This window comes from Camelus dromedarius, chromosome 8 (assembly GCF_036321535.1).
Source record: "Camelus dromedarius isolate mCamDro1 chromosome 8, mCamDro1.pat, whole genome shotgun sequence".
NCBI lineage: Eukaryota > Metazoa > Chordata > Mammalia > Artiodactyla > Camelidae > Camelus > Camelus dromedarius.
The window spans coordinates 73,918,374-73,942,219 of NC_087443.1; the positions used below are offsets into that span (position 1 = coordinate 73,918,374).

Genomic DNA, 23,846 nt, shown 5'->3' on the forward strand with positions numbered 1-23,846 from the left:
TTTTTCATGTTAGGTATAGTTTTTGAAGGGCAAAATTAATAGAGTCAGACTACAGCTGTTACAAAGTCAAAGTTAATACTTCAGACTAAAATGTAGACTTGTTCTTTCCTAAATAAATCAGAGGGGTATAAAATATTTAAGCATAACTGTACCTGAAGCAGGATAGACTAGCCTTGTAGTATTGGAGTTAGAAAGTGTTCTTTCATGAGAGACTCTGATCCAAATGAAAGAGATGGTGTGAGGCATCCAGATGCTGCCTGTAGCCCTGGCTGGGCCGTGCGGTACCTCCTCAGGGCCTCCGTGCTCACTGGTCCCTCAGCGCGGAGTTGAACACACGCTTCCTCTCTCCCCCTTTCTGGTACTCCTGATTTAAAATTGGGCTCAGGTGTTGCTTTCTTTCCTCTCCCAGCCTGATTTAGGTGGCTCCTAATAGTTGTCAGCTGATTGTACTTGTTAGTTTACTTGTCTGTTTCCTCCAGTAGATTATATGCTCCACCAAGGGTGGGCTAGTGCTTGATTCCACTTTGCATCCCCAGTGCTCCGCACAGGGCCTTGCACATTCTAGATGTGGAATATTTGTTGAAGGAATAAAGTAACTGGGCAGTGTTAGAAAAAAAATCATTTTAACTTTTTAGAGGTTTTTTTAGGTTTTTTTTTTTTGCTGGGGGGAGGTAAATAGGTATATTTACTTGTTTTTTAAATGGCAGTACTGAGGCTTCAACCCAGGACCTCGTGCGTGCTAAGCATGCATTCTACCACGGAGCTATACCCTCCCCCCGCTTTTAACTTTTTGATATACATTTTCTCATTTTCATGTTGGGAATTCTTACTTTCAACAAATATTTATTTGCAGATAAAATGTTGCTTCAAAGTTATTTAATTATTATAGGGCCAACACATATGCAAGGAAGAAGGAGGATTGGTTGTTTCAAATATTACACAACTAGAAATTGTAAATATGCTGAGCAATGCCGACGTCTAATTTTTTTGAAATTGTGGCTAGTGGTTTATATAGGATTTTCTTTATCAATATTTGTTCTTCCATAATGTAATTGAAAATGGATATTATTTACTAGATTTTTCTGCTTAAATGCTAGATAGATGATATACTAGAAGGAGCATTACCTCATTAATCCCCTTAATCCAAGATGACACTTACTGGGTGCTTAATACTATGTTAAGTACTGTGCTAAATTGTCAACAACTCTGCAAGGTAGCTGCCATTATTACTATTATTATTATTACCATTTTATTTATGTGGGAACTGAGACCCAGAGAGATTAAAAAACTTGCCCCAAACTACACAGCCAGTATGTGGAAGAGCCATAATGTGAAGCGAGTCATCCCGGTCTGGAGTCTGCTCCTTGCCATGGCCTCTAGTCCTGTCTGCTTCACTGTGATCTGAAGCAGACCTGACCTCTCCAGGCCCTGGTTTTCCCATAGTTCCTGCCAGATGTAGAATCCTTGTGCTCAGTGACACTAAAATAACTTTTATACTTAAAAGTCTTTCTTTTCACTTTCCAGACATAAATCCATGTGAGGATGTTTAGACACATAATTGTTTTGCAAAATTTATTTTATCAGTAACACAATTTTCTGAGTTAATTGGCCTTGTCTGCACTTAATATAAAATATTAAAGTGAAAAGAATTATAAATACACGTGCATAGAAATAATCAGTAATATTAAGCCTGTAGGAGGTTGAAATTTTATGCTGTTTAGTTATCTAAGTGATATAAATTACATTTTTTAAGAGACAAAAGGATACAGATTATACAGCAGTTCTTGACAATGTTGTTGATTTAAAAGTATTAAATAAATAAATCTTTGTTGCTTGAAAACACTTTAATTAAAACTTTTAATTAAACTTTTAATTTGAAATTCACTGTGTACTTAGTGATAATTGAAAGCAATTCAGTTAAATACAGAGGCCTGATTTATATTCATTGGGTAAAGGCTGCTGCTTATTAAGGCATAATCTGCCCTACTTTGTGAATCACCTCACATGGAAGATACTTTATTTAAAATACGGCAGTTCCCTGAAGTCAGCTCCAAGCTACCAAGGGCTGGTAAACATGGTGCCTCTGTGGTGAACTTCCCATTCCTTTAGACCCTGTCTTTTGTTAGACCCTTAAGATTGATTATCAGTTGTACGGCTAATCCTAAGGGGTGGTTTCATTTAGATTAGATTGATGGCTACTTTTTTCCGTGTATCTTACAGATTTTAAAATAACATTATTACTAAAACAACTTTACAGCTTTAAAAGGTTTAGTCAAAATCCTGTCACCCACTCCTGGTAATTGTTTACATGTTTCCCTTTCACAACATATGTGCATATGTGTGTGTGTGTGTGTGTATGTGTGCATATGTGCATATACACACTCACTTTTGACAGCTTTATCCCAGACAGAGTTCAGTACTGGTTTAAAGGAATAAAATTTATACACCCTTATTAGTGAATGGTTTTGATTTTGTTGCACTCTTTGTGTTCACATTTTGTTAGAATGGTTTGTATTCGAATCATCTTTTTAGTTTGAGGTTTGATAACTTTATGGGTGCTGTGTCTAAAAATAATGCCATTTAGCTACGGACAGTGATGGTTTATAAATCATATATTATTTATTGTATGTTTTTGTATTTATTTTACTTATTTATAAAAAAGTATATATTATAAAGCTTAAGTGTTGTAATTACATTGACACTTTAATTGAAGATTTCATATTAGAAATGTAAATAAGTTCTTTGAACCTGCTGTTTGTGATTACCAGTTTTTTGTGCACTTTACAAAGTATGTCGCATTGAAAAGTGACCCTTCAGAAAGGCAGTAAGACAGGAACGTGCTGTAATATCTCACACCATGGAAACCGTTCTCTAACCCTAGTCCTCTTGATTTGCCTTTGGTGCCCTAATATCAGGAACTTTGGCTGAAAAAGTGGTTCTAGAAGACAAAGGTCCCTGAATTCTGGATGGCAATACCTTGGAGTAATCTATCCTTTGAGATGTTAGGTGATGCAGTGTAAGTCCTGTAGCCAAATAGGACCCATTGTACAGCTACAGCCCCTCGAGGGCTGCATCACACCTTCTAGACCGGAAGAATATTTCCACTGCAAAGTTCCTTTAGATTTTTCAGATCAGCGTACATTATAATTAATATATTTGTACTTTTTATTGAAAATCAGGGCAAAGCGCAATTGCTGGAGAAGAACATCCCAAAGGCTCCATTCTGCAGGAAGTGCACCTCAAATTCCTGCTCACAGGACTGCTGTCAGGACTGCCCTCACCACAGTTTGCTATCCGTATGTGCCCACCGTTGACCACAAAAAACATCAAGATGTATCAGCCATTGCTTGCTGTTGGTGAGTATTGGACCTGTTCTTTTTTTTGATTCTTAATGTCTGTTTTACATTTTTAAGACATTTAAGTTTCTTGGTTACTAGAAAATCCTTTATTCTCCTTGAGACTGCTTTAAGAGGAGGAAGAGGCAAAATGAAATTGTGTAAATACTCATCTTGAAATACTTTTTTTTTCTGTTTTACTCATCTTTTTTAATCACAATGATGACTCATTCACCTGACGCCAGATGACAGAGACCCTGACACCATGGGCCTGTTTCTGAAATGTCAGGAGGATAGTCCCCGGGAGATGCTGAAACCGGACTGCTTGTCTTTTCTTGGACCACCTCAGAGCTCTTTCTGTGCATGTTATTTTGTTTCGGGTTTTTGTTAACTAATAATACAGCCATAATTAGTAGTTTAATAACAGCACTTTCTTCATTTGCTAAGAATTTTATGTTAAATATTGTTTAAAGGGTCTTTATAAACTAAGATTTGCCTTTTGGATAGAAAGTGCATATTTTTATGCTATAGATAAAAAAAAGTTGTTCTGGGTTTCTTCTTGTCACAGTAGTTTCACCTGATTAACCTGATTTCCTTTACGAAGATACCCAAATTTTAATTTGCTATTAAGTGTATAAAGTTAAAATACATTTCTCTAAAATTTTGAAAAATAGTATATTTGTTTGAAATTGTCAATATTTTTCTTAAGATGCTATTGATTGGCTTCTGGCTTTCTCCCAAAAGATCTGTAAACATGTGACTTATGATCTTTTTTCCTAAAATGAAAACCTGACCACGTTTATCTTGTGGCCAGTGTGTCTCAACTTAATGGCTGACTTGTGAGCACTAATGGCTCATTTGAGTGTTACTATTTGACACTACTCTTATTTTCCCATGTTTTCTGTTATTATCTTTCGAAAGTGATTTGAATTTTAAGGTTCAATGGCCTATGTGTACAGGTGTCCAGATTTATATAAATGCAGATAGATATTTAATTTTTGCTCTAGAAACCGATTCATGTTAAACCTCTTGCTGAGATTTCACTTGGGATTTGTCAGTGTATGTAGTGTGTACATCTCTGTACAATGTCAGTATACCCAACTTGTCAATTAGGATTTTACTAATTTCTTGGAGAAAATTACTTCCTGGGATAGCCAAATAATAAGAGCTAAGCCAGGCTCTGAGATTTCCATTGTAGAATAAGCTGTGTTGTACTGGTATATAGTGAATATCAAGTCATTGATTGAATTTAGTATAGCAACAAAATAAAAGCAAAAAATATAAGTGCTTAAAGTTTTGCAGAGTCATTAGGGAAGTGAAGCAGAGTTCAACTGAAATTACTTCTTCTGGGGCCCTTTGAGTGTTAGATCATAGGTTCAACATAATTAAAATGTGCAGAATGTAGAAATCATACGATTATTTTGAATCTGCTAATTGAAAAGTTTTAGTAATTCTGTAGATATTTTTTCAGTACTAGAAAATATTGTGAAATAGGTGATAAATGTAAACAAATATAATACTGTGTTTTTCTAGAATAGTTTTGCAAAAATGTTCTGCAGCTTTAATTCAGCAAGTTAGCTAAAATTGGAATTTGCCTACCAGTTTTACTTTTATTATTATTATTGTTGTTGTACTATTTCTATGTTCTACTGTTTTCTATGAATTCATTAATTCTTTTTAAGTCATGTACAGTGAGAGTGATTGTGCAACCACTTAAATTATTCACTTTTCTTGCTTAACTTACAAAAACATGTTAAGGGCTAAAAATCAATTTCTCAGGAGAGTATTACTTTCTCAAGAGGCTGTATCTCTTCTAATTAAATTTTAGGCACATTACCTGATACCGTGAAAAGCTTTAGGCAGAATAATAACTGCAAATCATAATTATAGTGAAAACAGAAATACTAATAATCATGTACTACTTCGTTCTGGGTGCAGTACTAAGTGTTTTACATATGTTTCTTATTCAATGTCCAACAAACAGATCTTCCATCATTCCTATGTTAAAAGGGATACAAACATAGATCTAGTGTGGACAAGTAATTTGCAGGAATATAGGGCAGAGCCAGGGCTTGAACTCAAGACTTCTTTAACTGCAAAATTCACAGTTTACCACTGTACTTAACCAGCTCCTTATGATTTATTTAAAATTAAAGAGAGGACAAAAAAATGTATGTATGTAAAGAAAACCGCAATAATCAGGTTAATGAGTTCTGCAGCTTGCTTTTTTGAGGACCAGCTCAAAATCTCAGTAAGTATAAACTCTCATGTGTAAAAAAAGTGTAAGAAAATGCATCTTCAAATTTTGTGTGTATTGAGTTAAGTTTTGAAGTCTTTCTGTGAAAGTCTATCCCTGGACTTAGGTAAGATTTCAGAGTACCTAAAATTAGGCTCATTTGTGAAAAGAGGGAAAACAGAGAAATTTACTCTTTCTTCACACATAGCTTGAGTCCCTTTCATAAAAAATAAATGTTACAGAATGATTAAAATCTCGAGAAAAGACTTTTATTAGATCTGGAACTTCCACTAGATTAATTCTCCTCTGTTACATCATTTTATTTTTTATTTTTAACATTTGGAATTAGAATTAATTTTTTCTGAAATGCATTACATCATTTTAATAGGTACAGGTAATGGCTCTGTCCTGGTGTACCATCTCACCAGTGGCCTGCTGCACAAGGAGTTAAGCATCCACTCGTGTGAAGTCAGGTGAGTATGTCACTGAGATGTTGACATCATAAACATATGTCATACCGAAAAAAGTTCTTGTGGACTTTTCTGCACCGAATACTCTGTAGTGGTGATTATTTGACTAAAAACTTCGAACAATGAATATTCATGTTCAACTAATGGCTGTGTTATCAGGGGTGAGTACTAATTGTTTACTCTATAGAGGACATTATGCAGTGGAGTAATTTTATTCCTTTTATTCCTGCATCTTATTTATTTCCCCTAAGGTGTAGGCTATTTTCTCACTGGAAATCACTCTGTTCCCTTGTTCAGGTTTATGTAGTTTGTTTTCCATTTCTGTAAAGGTCTCTCAGTAGGACTGCTCATGAAAAATGTGGATAACGTCATTTTAATTGTTACTTAATCTCATGTATTCTTTCCTTCTGACATGTGACTGTTTTGAGTGCCGTGTATGCAGAGGTATCTGAGGGAAGGCTAACAGGACAGAACACTGCCTCTTTTTCTCTGCTTTAAAGCGCACACATACCTGCCGCATGGTGTTCTTTTGCTGATCCAGTGGCTGCTTTCGTTTCTTTGCCCTGGCAATGATGGATTGTAAAGTTACATATGTATAATGTAAATTTATTAATTGTCTGCTATTTTTTGATGATCTTTTAACAAATGTATAAGAAAGGCCATTTTCTTGCCTCTCTACATTATACAATTATAGGTCTCATGTATACATTAAAGTTCTTAGTGAACCCTTACTGAACACATTATTCTGAGTAAATGCATTTTCTGAACAGGGAAGGATTAAGCCTTGAAGTATCACAACTTCTGACTGTGATAGAAGTTTCTGGAAAGTTTACTTTGCCTTATTTTTTCAAGCGCATGTTTTTTTTGGTATAGCCTGGGTGCCTGTTTATCGCCACCTTGTGCTGTGTGCCTCCAGTATCTCCCTAAATACATCTCCGTGGAGTACTGTGTCTTCAGAAGCGTTAGGCTTTTAGGGAGCAGTCACACGGGTATCTGTTTGGATCCTTCTAGGCTGCTGTTCATCTTCTTTTTCTCCTTCTAGAAGTCCCTGCTGCCACTGATACCTTCTCTCTTCTGCTTTCCTGTCTACATTTCTTCTCTTGACATTTCCTTTCATCCTTGGTTTTTGTGTGTATTGTTTCCTTCTATGGCAAACACCAGTCAATCAAAACTCACCATTCAATCAGTACTTGTTCTAAGGATTATGTTAAGTATTAGTACTTTGCATGCATTGTTTCATTGAATCCTTCCTACAGCTCTAGGCAGTAGGCACTGTTATTATTCCTAATTTACAGAAGAAAAAACCGAGTATCGTAATCTGTGAAAGGTACATGGAGTTCAATCTAGAGCTCTTATACTTAGAGTACATGTGCTAGATCTCCAGCTAAAACAGTCACATAGATTAGTAGGAAATATTTTGGCAATAAGATAAAAATATTGACTGAGCCAGGATTAATGCCAAGAGTTTGACACATGCTTCTGAAAAATTAAGCACATTTTCATTTTTTCCCAAGCATTGTATTTTATTGATTGATTGAGGTATGAGTGAGATATAATAGTTTCCGATGTAAAATGTATTAATTCAATATTTGTATATGTTGTGAAATAATCACCACAATATGCAATCTTTAGTAAAGACACATTAGCTAGTTAATCGGTGAGCTCTTTGCTATAAGTAAGATTGTTATTCTGGGTTGTTCAAGTCATAGACGTCACTAAGTACATGACTTACACATGTTATGATGATGTTTGTTATAGAATGACACCAAAATTGTTCATCAAGTGTTACTCGGGATACCAAGTAACTCCAAGGGCTATGCTACTCTGTCTGGTATTGTGAACAATCACACAAATATGCTCCATTTTTTAAGTACAAATTTTCCCTCTTAATTGCCATTTTGAAGATAGTTCACATTTTATAACCAGAGATGGTGCCCAAGAGGATGCTAAAATCCTGCTGTCTTTGTGTTTCAATTAATGCAATTATAGTATTACAGTTAAAACCCATTATGAAAATTTCACAGATGTGTTATAAAAATTGGTGAACTTATTAGCAGTAAGCCCAGCACATTCTAAATATACATATGCAGATTAAAGGACAGCTTTTAGGAAGTTGCTTTCTACTTTGTGCTAAATGTGTTCTTGAAAACCACTTAATCTTAAGTACTTGAATCTTATGCATACATGTGTCCAGGGACTGCCTAACTGCAGATGGTTGCATCTGTGTGGTTTTTTAAAACTATGATGTTTTAAACAGTATGCTTTACAAATGTGAAGTATGTATTGAGCATCTTCTGTATGCCTGTAAACAGACAAAACTTTGGAGTCTTACAATCCAATCTAGTAGGCAATGGAATTGTACATGTAGGTTTTCTTAGATGATTAGAGTTCTTACATTATTAGTTGTTGTCATTGTTCAGTGGCCTAAAATTGCAATAATATAGCCCAATACTCTTTTCAGTGTCAAAAATTATTATAACAGTGGTTTATATGGATATCAGAACATTGATTGATTCAGTATTGGGTTGAGTACATTGAGTGATTTGTGGAAGGTAAAATGATCTCTATTTTGTCTGTCTGTAAATTTGCAGAAGTTAGTTTCATATAACTATAGAGTTTCACGGCCACCCAGTGTTGAGAAGTGGCCTCTGTAGCATCCCCAGTGGAGATGAACAGGCCCAACTTGAGAATCTCTGAGAATCAAAACCCAAATACCTGCTGATAGATTCTAAGGTTACAGTTGTTCGGTCGGTAGTGAGAAGTCCTATAAAACAAACTTAGATTGGTCAGAAAATGAGCTACTATTCTTAAGAGTTCTTTTTTATAGAGCTCAGTGTGTAGTTAAACCTAGACAACAGTTTTCTGATCCTGGGAGCAGTGTGGTGTTCAGCTGTGTTTGACAGTAGTTTTCATTCTTTTGAGAAATAATCCCCTCCTTATCTAATCCACTTTGAAGTGGATTTTTATTTTCTTCAGTTGATCAGTAGGAGTCATATACAAGCTGCTGCTGAATCTGCTCACAGGCAGCATACTCATGGTGCTAGATTATAAATAAGCCACCACCCATGTTCTGTTATCCTGAACACCGGGGTATCCTGTAAATGGTGGGGAAAGCACTTCTCTGAATGTGCACAGCATTTAGAAACGTGGAGGAGGAGGCGGTTTCTTTTGGACATCATTCATTTAATCTAACAGAATCTGCTGGGTGCCTGTCACGTTCCTGGGGAGACATGGTGTGGTGCCTCCCTTCTAAGAGAGTACAGTTTAGTGCAGTGTTTCTCCGCCAGTCACACTTTTCAGCTGTTCAGACTTTCAGGCAAAACCCTGTTTACCCTTTGGGTCTCAGCTTTAATCGTTCTGCAGGAAGCCCTGCCTAGCCCATGAGACCAGGTTCTGAGTGACGCTTAGAAGCTCCTGTTGAACTGAATACTGCTCTCTTGTAATAGATAATACAGGGTGCACTTACATAATGTCTCTTTTCTGCTCCTGAAGGTCAGCAGTCGTAGCCATCTCACTCACAGCTATATTCCCAGTGCCTAGCACAGTCACTAGCGTATATGGGGTACTTCACAGATGTATTTTTTAAAATGATAAATGAAAAATGAGAGGACTGAGATGCTTACTGTCCAGAGATAATGGTGTTACTATACTGGAGCATAAGTAGTTCAGATTGCCAGCAGCAAGACTTGGAGAGTATTTCTTAAGGTTTCTATGTGCATACAGATCTGATGGAAACTACCAGACTTGTGCAGAGAACAGAATAAATCCAAAATGAATCTTCTCTCCTTTTGTTCTAAGTAGAAAACTTAATGAGTACTACATGTTAGGGGGAAGAGAGAGAGACAAGAGACAAAGGGACTTTTCCAGTGAGTAATTAATCAGCTTACATTGTAGTCATGATAGGTTTGGTTTGAGTTTAGTAAATGGGGAGGCCTCATGAAGAAGATAACGCTTGTGTTAGATCTTGAAATAAGAATGACAACTGATGGTAGTTACGAATACATTACCGACTTCCTCTGTGTCAGGCCTTTGTGCTTTCAGTGTTATTACTCCTGCACGACAGATGAGGAAACTGAGATGCAGAGTGAGCACAGAGCTAGTAAGTGCTGAAGCCGGGACTTGAAATTGATAGTATTTGAAGAGGAAAGGAGAGAGTCATTCCAGTCATGGGAGTTCTCAACAGTACTCAGTTTTTAGCAGCTTCATCTGAGTATTTCAACACAACTTTACATCTAAAGCATTATAAACCTTGATAACTACAGCAATTCCCTGCTGTTGCAAATATTATTTTCAGTTCTCTTGGGATTATCTTTGCTCCTCTGAGAAAAGAGGAGTAGGTGGATACACAGGGGTCAATGAGGAAGGTTATGCTAGTTAAAATAGCAGACAAGGTTCAGATGATTAAGAAGTAAGTTTGATTAGGTGGTATAAGGTAAAAGGCCAGATGGCTTTGAAAGTCACAAGGAAGAGTTCAGATACGATGCATGAAGCTGTTGCTCCTTTTCTTGGGCAAGTGAGGGACCTGTTTAGAGCAGTATTAATGCTAAATCTAGCAATAGCATTCAAATTGGGGTAGAAGTGGAAAAACTAGATCAGTGGTCAGCAAACATATTTTGTAGAGGACAAATGGCAAATATTTTAAGCTTTGCAGGCCATAAACTTTTGGTCACACTTACTCAGCCCTGCCATTGTGTCATGAAAACAGCTGTAGACAGTTAAAAATGGTTGTCCCATAAATGCTGATGAGCAGCTGCACATAGAACAGAGGTTTAGACTTGCCTTCCGATGATCTCTATTACCTTTTAAGCAATGCAGGGTAATAGTGTTTCTCACTTATTCTTTTTGTGACTCTGATGCATTCACTTGTCCTGGATTCCCTACTCTCCATTCCATTGATGGTGAAGCCAGTTGTGTTAGTGGGAAAAAAAATGGACCCACCTACTGTCAGTCCCAAATAAAGGGGACTCCCAAGGCATTAGGTTGATAGATTGTTGTCTTGTCAAACATGTCTGATTTTTCTTTTGTGCTTTTTTTCTAATTGACATACTATTTGGAATTTTCATCTGCTTCCAAATCTGCCAGCTCAGTTTGTATTGTTTGCTCAGTACCTAACCAACTAGGAATTTTGATGAAATTTGTTAAAATTCATAAGTGCACTCAGCATTAAGCAGTCTGCTCAGAATATTTCTATACTGCTTGTTTTTAAACAATAGAATTGTTGGCAGCTGCCATGATGTGATTCTCCCCTTTGCCAGATTTTAATAGTTATTTTAATACTGCTATAAATCCTGATAACTAAACTATCTTTTTATTAGATTTGGAGATAAAGTGTTAATTAGAAATGATTTTATATTTGTTGGAAATGTATGATAATATAGTCTCAAATAAATGTCATATTAATATTATTCCTTAATTAACTTGCATAATAAAATTTAGACCATAGGAAAAACTGGATTTTTCAAATAAATTTTTCAAACAAAAAAAGAGTATTAGATGAATCTTTGTTTAATTTCTCATTACAGGGGTATTGAATGGACGAGTTTGACTGGTTTTCTTTCTTTTGCTACCTCAACACCAAACAACATGGGATTAGTGAGAAACGAACTTCAGCTCGTTGATCTTCCAACAGGTTTGTGTATTTAGACTTATTAAAATATTTAAAATGGTGTGTCATATTGATCAAAGGGGTTGCTATTTATAAAACATGTTCCAAAGTACTTTCTTTCACCTTGGACTTTTTTCTTGTTTACATATTCATTTTTATATATTCTGTGCTTGTGTATTCATTTTTTTGTTGTTCTATAATAATTGCCCTAGAAAAGACTTGTTATTGTTTATATGCAAATTGTGTTAACACAAGTGCATGGGAAAACGGACTGCAATTAGCCTGAATGGAAGGACTCATGAATATGGTTTCAGTTCTACATTCAAGTATGTTGTTGTAGGTAACCAGAAGTACAGTTTTAAAATAAATCTTTGTAGTTAGATTTTATTAGATTCTTTTAAAAAAAAAAATTTGGCCTTTGCAAGAAACCCTTAAAAAACGTATAAATAGGGATTGTTTTTAAATGCTCAAATAACCCCTGGCTGACTAAATAGGGAAACTTAAATTAGAAGTTGAAAGACTTTACAATAGGAAACATTCCAGTATAGTAACTTGTTTATAATTGTTAAAAATCTACAACCCAGTAAGTTTCAAAATAAGAACTTGAAAATACATTAAGGTAAAGGTTTCATATTTTATATGTAGCACGTGGAGTGATTTCAAATAGATATTTTTTAAAAAAAAAATTGTGGGAAGTTTCTTTAAAATAGTTTAGCAATATGAATATATGTAGATAATCTTAACAAATAAGTTTTAAGTGTATATAATAAATCATGTATATGGTTGCTTCCTTATATTCTCAACTTATATTTCCAACTTATAGTTTGTTCTTACTTATCAGAGTATATTACTAAACCTCAAAGAATTAGCCTCACCTTTAGTCCAGTGTTGCTGTAGTCTAATTGGCAGTGACCTACCTGGTGACTCCTATCCTCAGATTCCTGATTTGCCAACAAACTGGCACTGGTCACCCTAGTTACATGGTAGCCTAGGAGTGAAGTGCTGTTCTGTAGTTTCATTTACTAAAAAAAATGCCTGTTCACTTTTTCTAATCAGCTTACGTTCAGGACTGTTAGATAACTTAAAATCTATCTTTCACAGATGCATTTTTGAGGAACAGATTTCTAAGCAATAGTTACTGATTTCTTTAGTGGCACATTTGAGTTCATAGATTATAGACTTTTACAGCCTTCTCCTCTATTGAGGGCAGCAGACTAGCAGAGTCAGGAAAGGATGTGGAGTGTTTGGTGAACAATCATAGTGAGATAACTTCTGATGGCATGGAAGAGCAGGGAGGCATGGAGGCATTCAGTTATCTTTGAATTGAGTATGTTCTCTCTTTTGTTTAATGTAAATAAATATCTAGGAAAAGATATTAAAATATATTTGTTCAAATATAAGGTAGAACTTGCATTTTTTCAGTTACAGAAAACCATTTAGCTTCTCTGGCTGTTAAGTAATTCTTAACATTGCCCAATTTCACTTAGAGATCTTTTGATAGGAACATATCAAAATATTGTGTTGAGTATTTCGCACATGGGACAAAAAAATCTTAAATACCTGTTCAAAGAGTGTTTTCCCCTCTAGTTAGTATTTGTAAACATGGGAATGTGTATATTACTTTGAATGTACCAGTATTTTTTACAGTAGACAATTACTTTACCTTTGATGCATTAAAACTCTATTCTAAATTTCTAAAATTAAATGATTTGAAAGAAACCACAGAAGGACTTCAGAAAATTCTATAAAAAAATGAATATGCTATTTATATACCATTATATATTACTGGTCTTTAACTTGTAATACTTCTGAGAATATTTTTGAATTTAGATTATTAGAAACAGCTTAGAAGCAAATGGAAGAGCGAACAGGAGAGTAGAGGGTAGCACTGATCAAATTGCATTGGTATAACTTTTGGTTTCTTACATGTTTCATGTGCTGTTTTTATATTTTCTTTAATATTTGCAATTAAAGGTAGGAGCATTGCTTTTCGTGGTGAACGAGGTAATGATGAATCGCCCATCGAAATGATCAAAGTATCTTATTTGAAGTAAGTGTCTGCCTAAACAAAATCTATGGTGTTATCACAAAGGAATCTCAAGGATTTTTTTTTTAATTTTTAAGAAAGTGAGAATATGCAAGTATGCATGTGGAATTTCTCAGTGATAGCAAATGGTGGCTATGCCACCGTATCACAGAAAATATTTTGATCACAAAATTAAGTTGCTGTTGCTTTTAATTCTCCACTTCTAAAAAGACGCGGTGACTTTTGTCTGAGTCTTAACATTTCATTCAGTTGGTAATGAAAAACCAGTAACCCCATTTTGTTCCACTATTGCTATATTAATATGAATGCCTGTCAGTCACTAAGAAACTGTGTTATCTGATGAAGTTCTTATTTCACCTTCCACCTCATTGTGGGTTTATTAAGTGAAAGAATTCATTTTCCTTATTTATAATTTAGACCTAATTCCAGTAAGGTTCTGAGTTTTTTGTTCCAAGGGAAAGTATGTATAAAGCAAGATTATTAACAACAGAGACTGAATGAAAACTAATCAAAAGAATGAAGAAAGAAGGTGTAAGAACTCTGAAATAGTTTTAAAATTGCTTTAGCTTTTCTAGGATCTTTGCATTTCCATATAAATTTTAGCTTAAATTTTCTTTTAGAATGTGTCATCTGAGTTTTCCTATTTACTGAACTTTATTTGCACTACTTATGGTGAAAATTTTGCAAAAAGGGGCTTATTTTGTAATTGTGTTTATTTTAGGCAGTATTTGGCAGTTGTATTCAAAGATAAGCCCCTGGAGTTATGGGACGTTAGGACTTGTACCATTCTTAGAGAAATGTCCAAAAACTTCCCTGCAATAACTGCTTTGGTAAGTTACAATTTAAGTACTAAACAGTTTATTTAGGTATGTATATATATGGTGAATATTCTTCTTTAGCTTGAATTGAAATCTTTTCTGCTGTGTATTTTCTTGTCAAAAATGTGTGTTCAGAGAAGATGATCTAAATAAATGGAGATAACTTTTATTTTCTTAGCTAGGTTAAACTCGTATTACATTATTCCAATTGAAAATTTGGATATTTTGAGGAACATTAATGTATTCTAAAATATTTATGAAAAAAGAAAGTTCATAGTGGCTAAGTCAACCTTGGAGAAAGAGGGGTAACGTAAGAGGTATACGTGGGGGTGGGACCCATCCTACCCCATACGGTACATATTATAAAACGATAGCAATAAAAGCAATGTCATTGGCCCAAGAAAAGGAAATGGATCAGTATACAAAAGAGTTCATTAACAGACCCATGAATGTTTGGGAACTTAATATACAGTAAAGTAGCACACAAATCCAAGGGGAGGGAGACACTGTTTAGTAGACAGTATTAGGGCAACTGTCTCACTTTATGGAGAAAGATACTGGACCTTTACATGATACCATATTCAGAAGTGGGCTCCACAGGATTAACAACCTAAGTATATAAAAAAAGCAAAGCTATAAAATTAATATGATCAAATATATAGAAGGTTATTTTTGTATTCTGGGAGCAGAAGAGGATATCAGAAGCTCGAGCCAAAAGGCAAAAAAAAAAAAAAAAAATATTAATGAATTTGATTACATCAGGACTGATACTTTCTAGTCGGTGACAAATGCCAGTGTCAAAGTTAAACACAGGAGACAAGTTAAAAGAAGAGATATTCTAGTGTCTAAATGGACAAAGGACTAACTAATCCTTCTAAGGGGTTACTATTGTGGGAACTCCTGCAGTGAAGCATTGGGAACCCCAAGGGAAAGATGAACAAAGCATGTGAGCAATTGATGACCAGCAGAGAAACTTAAAAGGCCAACAGACATATGCAGAAATACTCAAACTCATCAGTTTTGAGATGTGCAAAGTAAAATAACCATGATATACTTTTAGACTAACAAAAATTGGAAAGCTGGATAGCTTCCCTTGTGGATGTGATATGGGCTATAGGAATTCTTATGCACTGCTGGTAGGAATGTAGACCAGTCAAGCCATTCTGCGGAGTAAACTGGCAGCACTTAGACAAACACGGACATCCTCTGTGCCCCAGTGGTCAGCTTCTGGTCATACAGGAACTTCTGTGAGGATATTGACTGCAGTGTGATTTGTCATGATAAGAGTATGGAGTCATTCCGGGTGTTCTTTGCTGGGAAAACAGATTAAAAATTGGTGGGTGCACCCATGGAGTGTTGCATAACAAGCAGAAAGAACAGGGGTGGGACTTAAAATACATCGTGCTGAGTAAAAAGAGTTAGAAACAGGATGAGATATATATAGCGTAGTACTGTTTATGTCAACCACAAATACATGCATGTAAAATATTTGTCTGTTAAGAATATATACATATGAGAGGATATTAGATAAAATGCATTAGAATAAGCAGGAATAAATAAATAAAAAGAGAGGTTTGGAGTGAACTTATAGATGCCGGTGGGCCATGATTGGAGAAGCATGGTCATCTCACCCTGTGCACCTGATGGGGAGGGGGTGGCGGTAAGGAGCAGGAGATCCTGAAAGTAAATGTATTATTTTCATTTTGTTAAAAATGAAAGCAACAAAAGTTTAAACCTTTTGGAGTTTACCATTAAACTCTTTTACCTTAAGCTCTAATTGAAGATTAGAGATAGAAGGAGATAGAGGTAGATTATAAAAATCTTCTAACATAAGCTCTAATAAAAATGCATTCAGTCAGCCTTTCTAAAAAAAGGTAAAACCAGAGAACAGATTGTGAATTTGTGTGTAGTGATAAAAAATGATGCTGGGCAGTGGCGAGTAGGCCCGGCTCTTCTGAAAGGATTCTTTACAGAGAAACTGAACACGTGTAGGTGTGTCTGTCTCTGCTTCACAGGAGTGGTCACCGTCTCACAACTTGAAGAGCCTGAGAAAGAAGCAGCTGGCTACCCGAGAGGCCATGGCCCGCCAGACCGTGGTCTCGGATACGGAGCTGAGTGTTGTGGAGTCATCCGTGATCAGGTGCACTGCTTCCGCCTCTGTCACTTGTAATATCCACGTCATGGTTGGGAATTTAATAAGTGTCATCCCAAAGCACCTCTAGTCTGCTTTTGAACATACTTTGGTATTTCAGTACATACCCATGTTACTGAAGCCTTTGTCCTGTTATTGCATTGCTTGGTGCAGTGAGCAGTGGTACCCACACAGCAGCACCCATTAATTAACATGGTCATTCTCAGTGCCCTTCCGAAGTTCAAGTGAATGTAGTGTGAATATCCAGATGGATCATATCGTCACTTATGTTCACCAAAGAAAATGTATTAGGAATTCTAATTTATGTACCATCCCGTTCCCATGAAATTTACAAATAAAAACCATCGGGGAGCATGATGGGTCTCGGTAAGGCCTCTGTTCTGCTGAGGTGCTTTCTGCATCAGAAACAGCCAAGAGGCTTTTTGTCTTGTGTGGAGTCTAGATCACTCCGTTCTTCTGAATGGGGTAAGCATTCTCTTGTGGTATTAGGAGTCATTTGTGTCTCCCTGTTACCTGTTTTTGCTGGGCAAAGATTAGTTTCAGCTTTTTTTTTTTTTTTTAATGGTTTTGACCTCCTGTTAATGTATCTGTATTTTGGGGAAGTTAATTAATTATGTCACTCTAGGGAAAAGAAATATCTTTATCTTATTTTTCTCTATCCCAAAGCTTGTTGCAAGAGGCAGAAAGTAAATCAGAACTCAGTCAGAACATCTCTGCCCGGGAGCATTTTGTGTTTACTGATACCGATGGCCAAGTTTACCATCTCACTGTGGAAGGAAACTCAGTGAAAGATAGTGCTCGGATTCCACCAGATGTGAGTCCAACCCATGATTAAATCTTCATTAAGATTTCTTACTAAAGATCTTACTGGTTCCACCTCCAGTGAAACCATAGTTAGGTTGGAAAGCTATTTCAGAAAAGTTTAATGTGAATAAACTTTACTGAGGAGGTAGTATCATTGATTAAACTTGCTACATATTGCTGGGGATAACATTATAACTGTTTTAGTTAAATACTTTGTGCTACTGTTTTTTTATCCCCATCATAATCCATGAGAAATTATTTCCATTTTACCTGTGACAAAACTGAGGGATAATGAGTAACTTGTCCCAGGTTGCCCAGCCCAGTGACTTGGCAGAACAGTGTTTTAAACCCAGGTATGCCTGTCTGTCTCCAGTGTCTCTCCTCTTTCCATTTCAGGAATTACCCTGAAGGATTCGACTTAAAATCTGGTATTATTTTTGGATAATAGCATTCAGGTTATAGGTGTAAAGATATTATTAATATTCAATTACATATATATTCTCCTATGACCTTATGGAGTTCTCTAAGGTTTTGTAGCTAATAATTTTTGTCAGTGTGTATCCACAAGTTGTTTTTAATGGATGGATTAAGAAAATGTTCTTGTTAATTAATAGTATTCTAATTGTTAAGTGGAGGCATGAAATTTAAAAATGTATATTTATTTATTTAAAATTGCCATCTAAAAATGAAATGTTTTAGTCGAATGCCAACCCCTATATTTTACAGGTGGCTCAGAGTCTTGTGAGGTTGCAGTGAGGATGTTGGCCAGGGTGGAAGGATCCACTTCCAAGATGGCACACTCACACGGCATTAAAATGAATGCTGGCTGTGACGAGAGGCCTCAGTTCTTCTCATGTGAACCTCTCCGTAGGGCTGCCTGAGTGTCCTCAGAGACGGCTGCTAGCTTTCTCCAGAGCGAGTGATCAAAGAGAGTACAAAGAAAGCTGCAGTGTCTTTTAGGACCTAGTTTTCAGAAGTCCCACTTCTGCAGTATGCTGTCGGTTCACAGGTCGGCCTTGTTCATTGGGAGAGGTGACTACCAAGGGACATGAATACCAAAGGCAGAATCAGTGGGAGCCTCTTAGGGGCTGGCTACCACATCCTCCTGATTAACAACTTCAGAAGAATTGAGGGCATCCAAACAGCCTTCATTACTAATGATAGAAACTAACATGCGAAAGTGCTTTTCAAGCTATAATTTTGTTTTTACTGTTATATAGAACAAGTCATATCTGAGACTTAGCAATGTTTATTTTGAGCTCTCTAATATTGCCAAAATTTTTCACTTGTTTGAAAGGACGAAAATAACGCAAATGTGAAAGATTGACGTTTAGTAGTTATAGTAGGAAAAGTAACCTAAGTGTGTAGAGAAAAAAACTGTTAAAAAAAGAGTGTGGACGTAAGAGCTGCGGTTGTAAAGAGCTGTCCTTTAGAGAATCAGTTTGCTTTCGTGGCTCCTCCTTTAGAACCCCAGAGAACACCCCCATCTGAGCTCCACTAGGGCCACTTGCAAGCAGCTTAGTCTCTTTGTTTTCTAATCACTTCACATTTGAGATTAGAATAGAAATAATCCAATAATTTTGGGGATTCTGTGTCTCCTCCCACCTTAAAAAAGTTTAAAACTTTGAAACATTAGACATGAATTTTCCTTTTTTGTAAGTGCTTCTTTCAGGATGATAATTTTGCCACATAGCTTTTAAGATTCTGCCTCTTTGTGTGGAGCTCTGAAGTCAGGATGTAGCAAGTCTCTATTCTGCCTGCCTGATCCTTTTAGTCCACAGCTGGAAGCAGCTTCCTCAGGGATGTCCAGCCTAATAAGGATCCAGCCTCCAGTGAAATTAGTACATACTTTAGAGCAGATTATTATTAGGGAAGAGAAATTAAGCATCTGTTGTATACTTAGTAGACAAGAAAGTCGTTTTTGTTCATTATTTGTATTTTCAGTAATCAAAATATTTTTAAGTGACTAATATGTAGAATCTAGGCAGAGGTTTTATTTCTTTATTTTAATCCAGTATTTACCTTACCCTCCTCCCAAAGGTAAAGTATTAAACATTTGTTTTGAGTTGAAACTTTCCCTCCGAATTTTGGCCCCAGAGCTGTACAAGTATATAAAGATGGTGGAAAGAAGGCAAAGCTGCCATGTTTTAAATTGTGTTTTCATGCAAAGCCTATAGTTGACTGCCTTTATGCAGAAAACTGGAGCCGTGGGAGGGCATGAGTATCTCTGCTTTGCCGTCAACCTTACTTCTTCTCTTTTGAACATCGTATTTTACATGTAGGCAACATATCAGTGGCAACTAATAGTACTCTTTTGAATTTTAAATCTTACATTGGTTCTCTTGGGATTATTTGGAGAGCCACAAAGCGAGTTTGTGTCACATCCAATGAAAGCACCTTGGTATCTCCAGGTGGCTTGTATCCTGTCAACAAAGTTTAGGTAGAAAGTTCTGGATTGTTTAATTGTATAGTTGTATTAATACATCACTTGTAATTCTAAGCTGGTAACGCTGATTTCTCTAGGCTGATTTAAACTTTAATATTCTAATTTTTAGAAGTTAGAAAGTAAGATTATAAAATGTAAAAAAGTCTCCAAGACTGAAAAAGGAAATATAAAGGCAAATTCTTAAAATTCTGTTAATATGGTCAGGAGACTAGAAGTAAGATCTTGGAGTGTTGCTTTATACTAATACAGAATTCTGTTTATTTAACATAGCTTTCTAAGTTTTTTATTAACTGAATTCATTAAAATGCTCATTTTTTTAATCCAGCTTTTTCTTTTATTTCTTGACTGCCACTAGGACTTACACAGTACTTGGTGTGTGTGCAAGTCTATTAATAGCCAATTTGGTAACCCTTGGAGCTTCCCTACTTCTTACTGTTGCTACCATGAGAACTAAACATGTGAATTTTTATATTGTTCTACAAGTGCAGAAGCAAGATTTCTTTTAATATAAATAGAGAATAAGTAGACAAGTAATTGAGCAATAACATTATTTAACAGCTAGCATGCATTGACTGTTTACTGTGTGGCAGGCATTTTCCTAAGGCCTTTACCTGTATAAATTTATTAATGCTAATAGGAACTCCTCAAGTTTTATGAGCTCACCCTACTTTATTGATGACAGATCCTAGACACAGGAAGATTACGCGGACATGCTCCAAATCACACAGCAAACTGAACAATAAAGCTCAGATTCAAGCCCAGGCAGTCGGCCCCAGAACCCAGGCGCCTGGGCGCTCTGTCACACTACCTCCACGCACGTGTTAGAGCTGCAGTCTCCTCCCCGCGCTTTGATTTATTACAATAGTGTTTCTTTCTTATATTTGTGTTTCCATATATAACTTCTCTGCAGAGCTTTCTGTGAATTCACATTATGCAGATGCATTCAGTATATGGAATCTCTCCAGCTTCATTATTCCAGAAGGTATCAGTGAAGCTGGATCCTCTTTTTCTTTCTTTCTTTTTTAATTGAAATATAGTTGATGTACAATATTATGTTAGTTTCAAGTATACCACATAGTGATGGATCTTCTTTTTCAATAGAAAAATTGCTGAACAATTAATTATAAAACAGCTTTGAGTTTCCCCTGGAATAGATTTATTTATCCTTTTGCAGTGACAGATAGCTTGGAGACAAGTGCTGTCTTGAAAAGGTGTCCTTTTCTTCTCTTTTTTTCTTCTTTTAATTTTCTTTTCTCTAAAGTATTTCTTCCTCAGAAGACATCCCTTCTCTATAAATCTAGTTCAGATAACTTAATGTCTATCAAATTGAAATCTCCTATTCTTAGTTGAAATCGAAATGCTTGGTAGCTCTTTTAGTGTCTAAACTTCTTTAGTGTTTGATGTTCAAACTAAAGCAAAACCATTTATAATTGTGTTTTATTAAAATATCTTTATTATTTCATCAGAGTTATTAAGTAAAAATATTTCTCTGTTATGATGCTGATAAGTTGGTGGAACTGATGTGTCTGTGTTGCTGTTGTTTTCTAGGGGAGCATGGGTAGTATTACCTGCATCGCTTGGAAAGGTGATACATTGGTTCTTGGAGATATGGATGGAAATTTAAATTTCTGGGATTTGAAAGGGAGAGTATCCAGGTATGAGTCAAGAATGCAATCTTGTTTGGTTAAAAAAAAAAACAAAAACCCTCGATGTGGTTCCATTGGAGGCTTGTGGCTTGGTAGTAAGCAGGCTCACCAAATGTGATCATGTATAGCTTGGACCCTTGGGTCTCTTGTCACTGAACCTGGGAGGAAGGGCCTTGAGCTAAACTCTAAACCATTCATAGAAGATCCTTAGGTGGTCCACGCAGGAGTACTGGGACATTATTCCAGCTGCTGTTAAGGGACAGACCCCCGTCCCAGAAAGCAAAGTGACTCTCCCGTCACATCACTAGACCTTGTCAAAAACAGAAATAGAAAGAAACATTGGACATATCTCTCAGTGATGAGATGTTACTCTGCATCCTAGTGGTGTTTTGGTTTTTGCTTCTTGTTTGTCTGCAGAGGAATACCTACACACCGAAGCTGGGTGAGGAAGATTCGTTTTGCCCCTGGTAAAGGAAACCAAAAATTAATAGCGATGTACAATGATGGAGCTGAAGTCTGGGACACTAAAGAGGTAGGCCCAGCTGCACGTGGGTGCTCCACACATGAAGCCGGTGCTCATGGGAGCTATGTATTTTTTCCTTCCTTCTGACTTAGAAATGAAAACCATGTAATGGGCTTGTCAGACTTCTTAAAACAGTTGTCTTCCTTTTAAATTTTTCTTTTACGGTATTTCTGTTCTGAAAGTGACAGCTCAGCAGATTTTTAATATTATCACTATTGTTGGGACTTTTAAGATGCAGTCTGCATGTGGAAAATAGATTGCCAAAGACGTTCAGCTTTAAATGGGAACTGGGCCTTTGCTACAGGCACTGTCTTTTCTTGATCGTTGAATCCAGAATGATAAGCATCTTTTCTTTCTGAAAGTGACAATCAAATTCACTCTTGAAGGTTCAGATGGTGAGCAGTTTAAGAAGTGGAAGAAATGTAACGTTTCGGATATTGGATGTGGACTGGTGTACGTCAGATAAAGTGATCCTGGCATCAGATGACGGGTGTATCAGAGTCCTGGAGATGTCCATGAAGTCTACGTGTTTTAGAATGGATGAGCAGGAGCTGACCGGTATGCAGTTGTAAGGAAAGCATGCTTTGAAACCTGTTTATTTTATACCAGCCCTTCTCTTCCGGGGGAGGGGGCTGCTTCTATCTCATTTCAGTCTTGCTTTCTAGGAATCTGAGTTTAAGAAAACATATTAACTTAAAGCTTGAATGTTTTTACTGCTGAGATGCTAAACTCTTTGTAACTGCAGACGTCAGTCATTTCCCAACTCTGGTTTACTAAGCACTCCTTCTTTGACCCTTTTCTGAGTGCTCTGTTAAAAGATCAAAGATGTTTGCATTTATAAAAATGACTTCCCCAGACTTTAGGAGAACTCTTCAGAGGACATGAATCTAGTAATAAGGTGCTGCTGACTTTTTAATAATGAACCTCACGTCTTTCACAGCTGTATATCATGGGAAAATCACTTTGGAAAGTATCCTGAGTGTCATGAATTTTGATGCCTATCTTATGACTTGTTAGAGGGCCAGTCTAAACAAAATGATATGACTGCACTGCCTCATCTTTTTTGTATGATTGTTTTGAGATTTTTTACTAGAATGAAAAATATTTCAGTATAAATAACCCCAATGTGACTTTTAAAAAAGAATGAGAAGATTTTGAGTGTACCCATCAATCAATTTGAAAATCAGCTTTTGTCTGATGAAATGCAGTGTTCATCCTGGGAAGATACTTTTAGATGGAGACAGATATTTTGATCCTAATTATATTTTGATCCTAACTGGAGCAAAGCAGGAAACTAAACAAACAAACAAAAACCCCAAAAAACTTCCTGCATTAAGTATTCTCCAAGCATTCCTTTGGTGTATACTCTAGGCTGTCTGATCTATAAAAAGTTTCCTAGGAGACTTGTTTGGTGATTTCCTGAGTTTCATCATAGAAACTGTCAGCTCTGGGGAGTTTTGTGCCTTTTCAGAGTCAATCTGCCTTATCCAGAGACAGTAGCGTTTTGAAAACCTGCCCCTTCCTGTGATGTTCATGCTTGGGCCCTGCCAAGTTGCTATAATGTTGCCTCGGCTGCCTTTCGCTTATGTTAGGTGTGCTTTTGTTTTTGTCACTGCCGCACCCCTGCCGCTGTATTTGGGTACCACCACTTCTTACTCTGTAACTGTGATTGCCATCTGGTGATGCCAGAAACTGAGCAATCCCATGAGCATTCCCCTGTCTGTCCCAGAGACACCTGCCAGTGCTGCGGAAGTAGCAGGACCC

At 36.4% G+C, this 23,846-nt stretch overlaps 1 protein-coding gene across 4 annotated transcripts in view; it reads left to right on the forward strand.

Moving 5' to 3' along the window:
• WDR11 (WD repeat domain 11) overlaps positions 1-23,846 on the forward strand; it is a 48,055-nt gene that overhangs the window by 13,922 nt on the left and 10,287 nt on the right. For all 4 annotated transcript variants that reach the window (XM_010997766.3, XM_064488491.1, XM_010997782.3 and 1 more), the window contains exons 10-19: positions 3,180-3,356; positions 5,960-6,044; positions 11,564-11,670; positions 13,621-13,696; positions 14,415-14,523; positions 16,527-16,651; positions 17,330-17,477; positions 21,462-21,568; positions 21,977-22,091; positions 22,469-22,640. In XM_010997766.3, the coding sequence (XP_010996068.2) occupies positions 3,180-3,356; positions 5,960-6,044; positions 11,564-11,670; positions 13,621-13,696; positions 14,415-14,523; positions 16,527-16,651; positions 17,330-17,477; positions 21,462-21,568; positions 21,977-22,091; positions 22,469-22,640 (1,221 nt within the window). The remainder of the gene's footprint in view (positions 1-3,179; positions 3,357-5,959; positions 6,045-11,563; positions 11,671-13,620; positions 13,697-14,414; positions 14,524-16,526; positions 16,652-17,329; positions 17,478-21,461; positions 21,569-21,976; positions 22,092-22,468; positions 22,641-23,846) is intronic.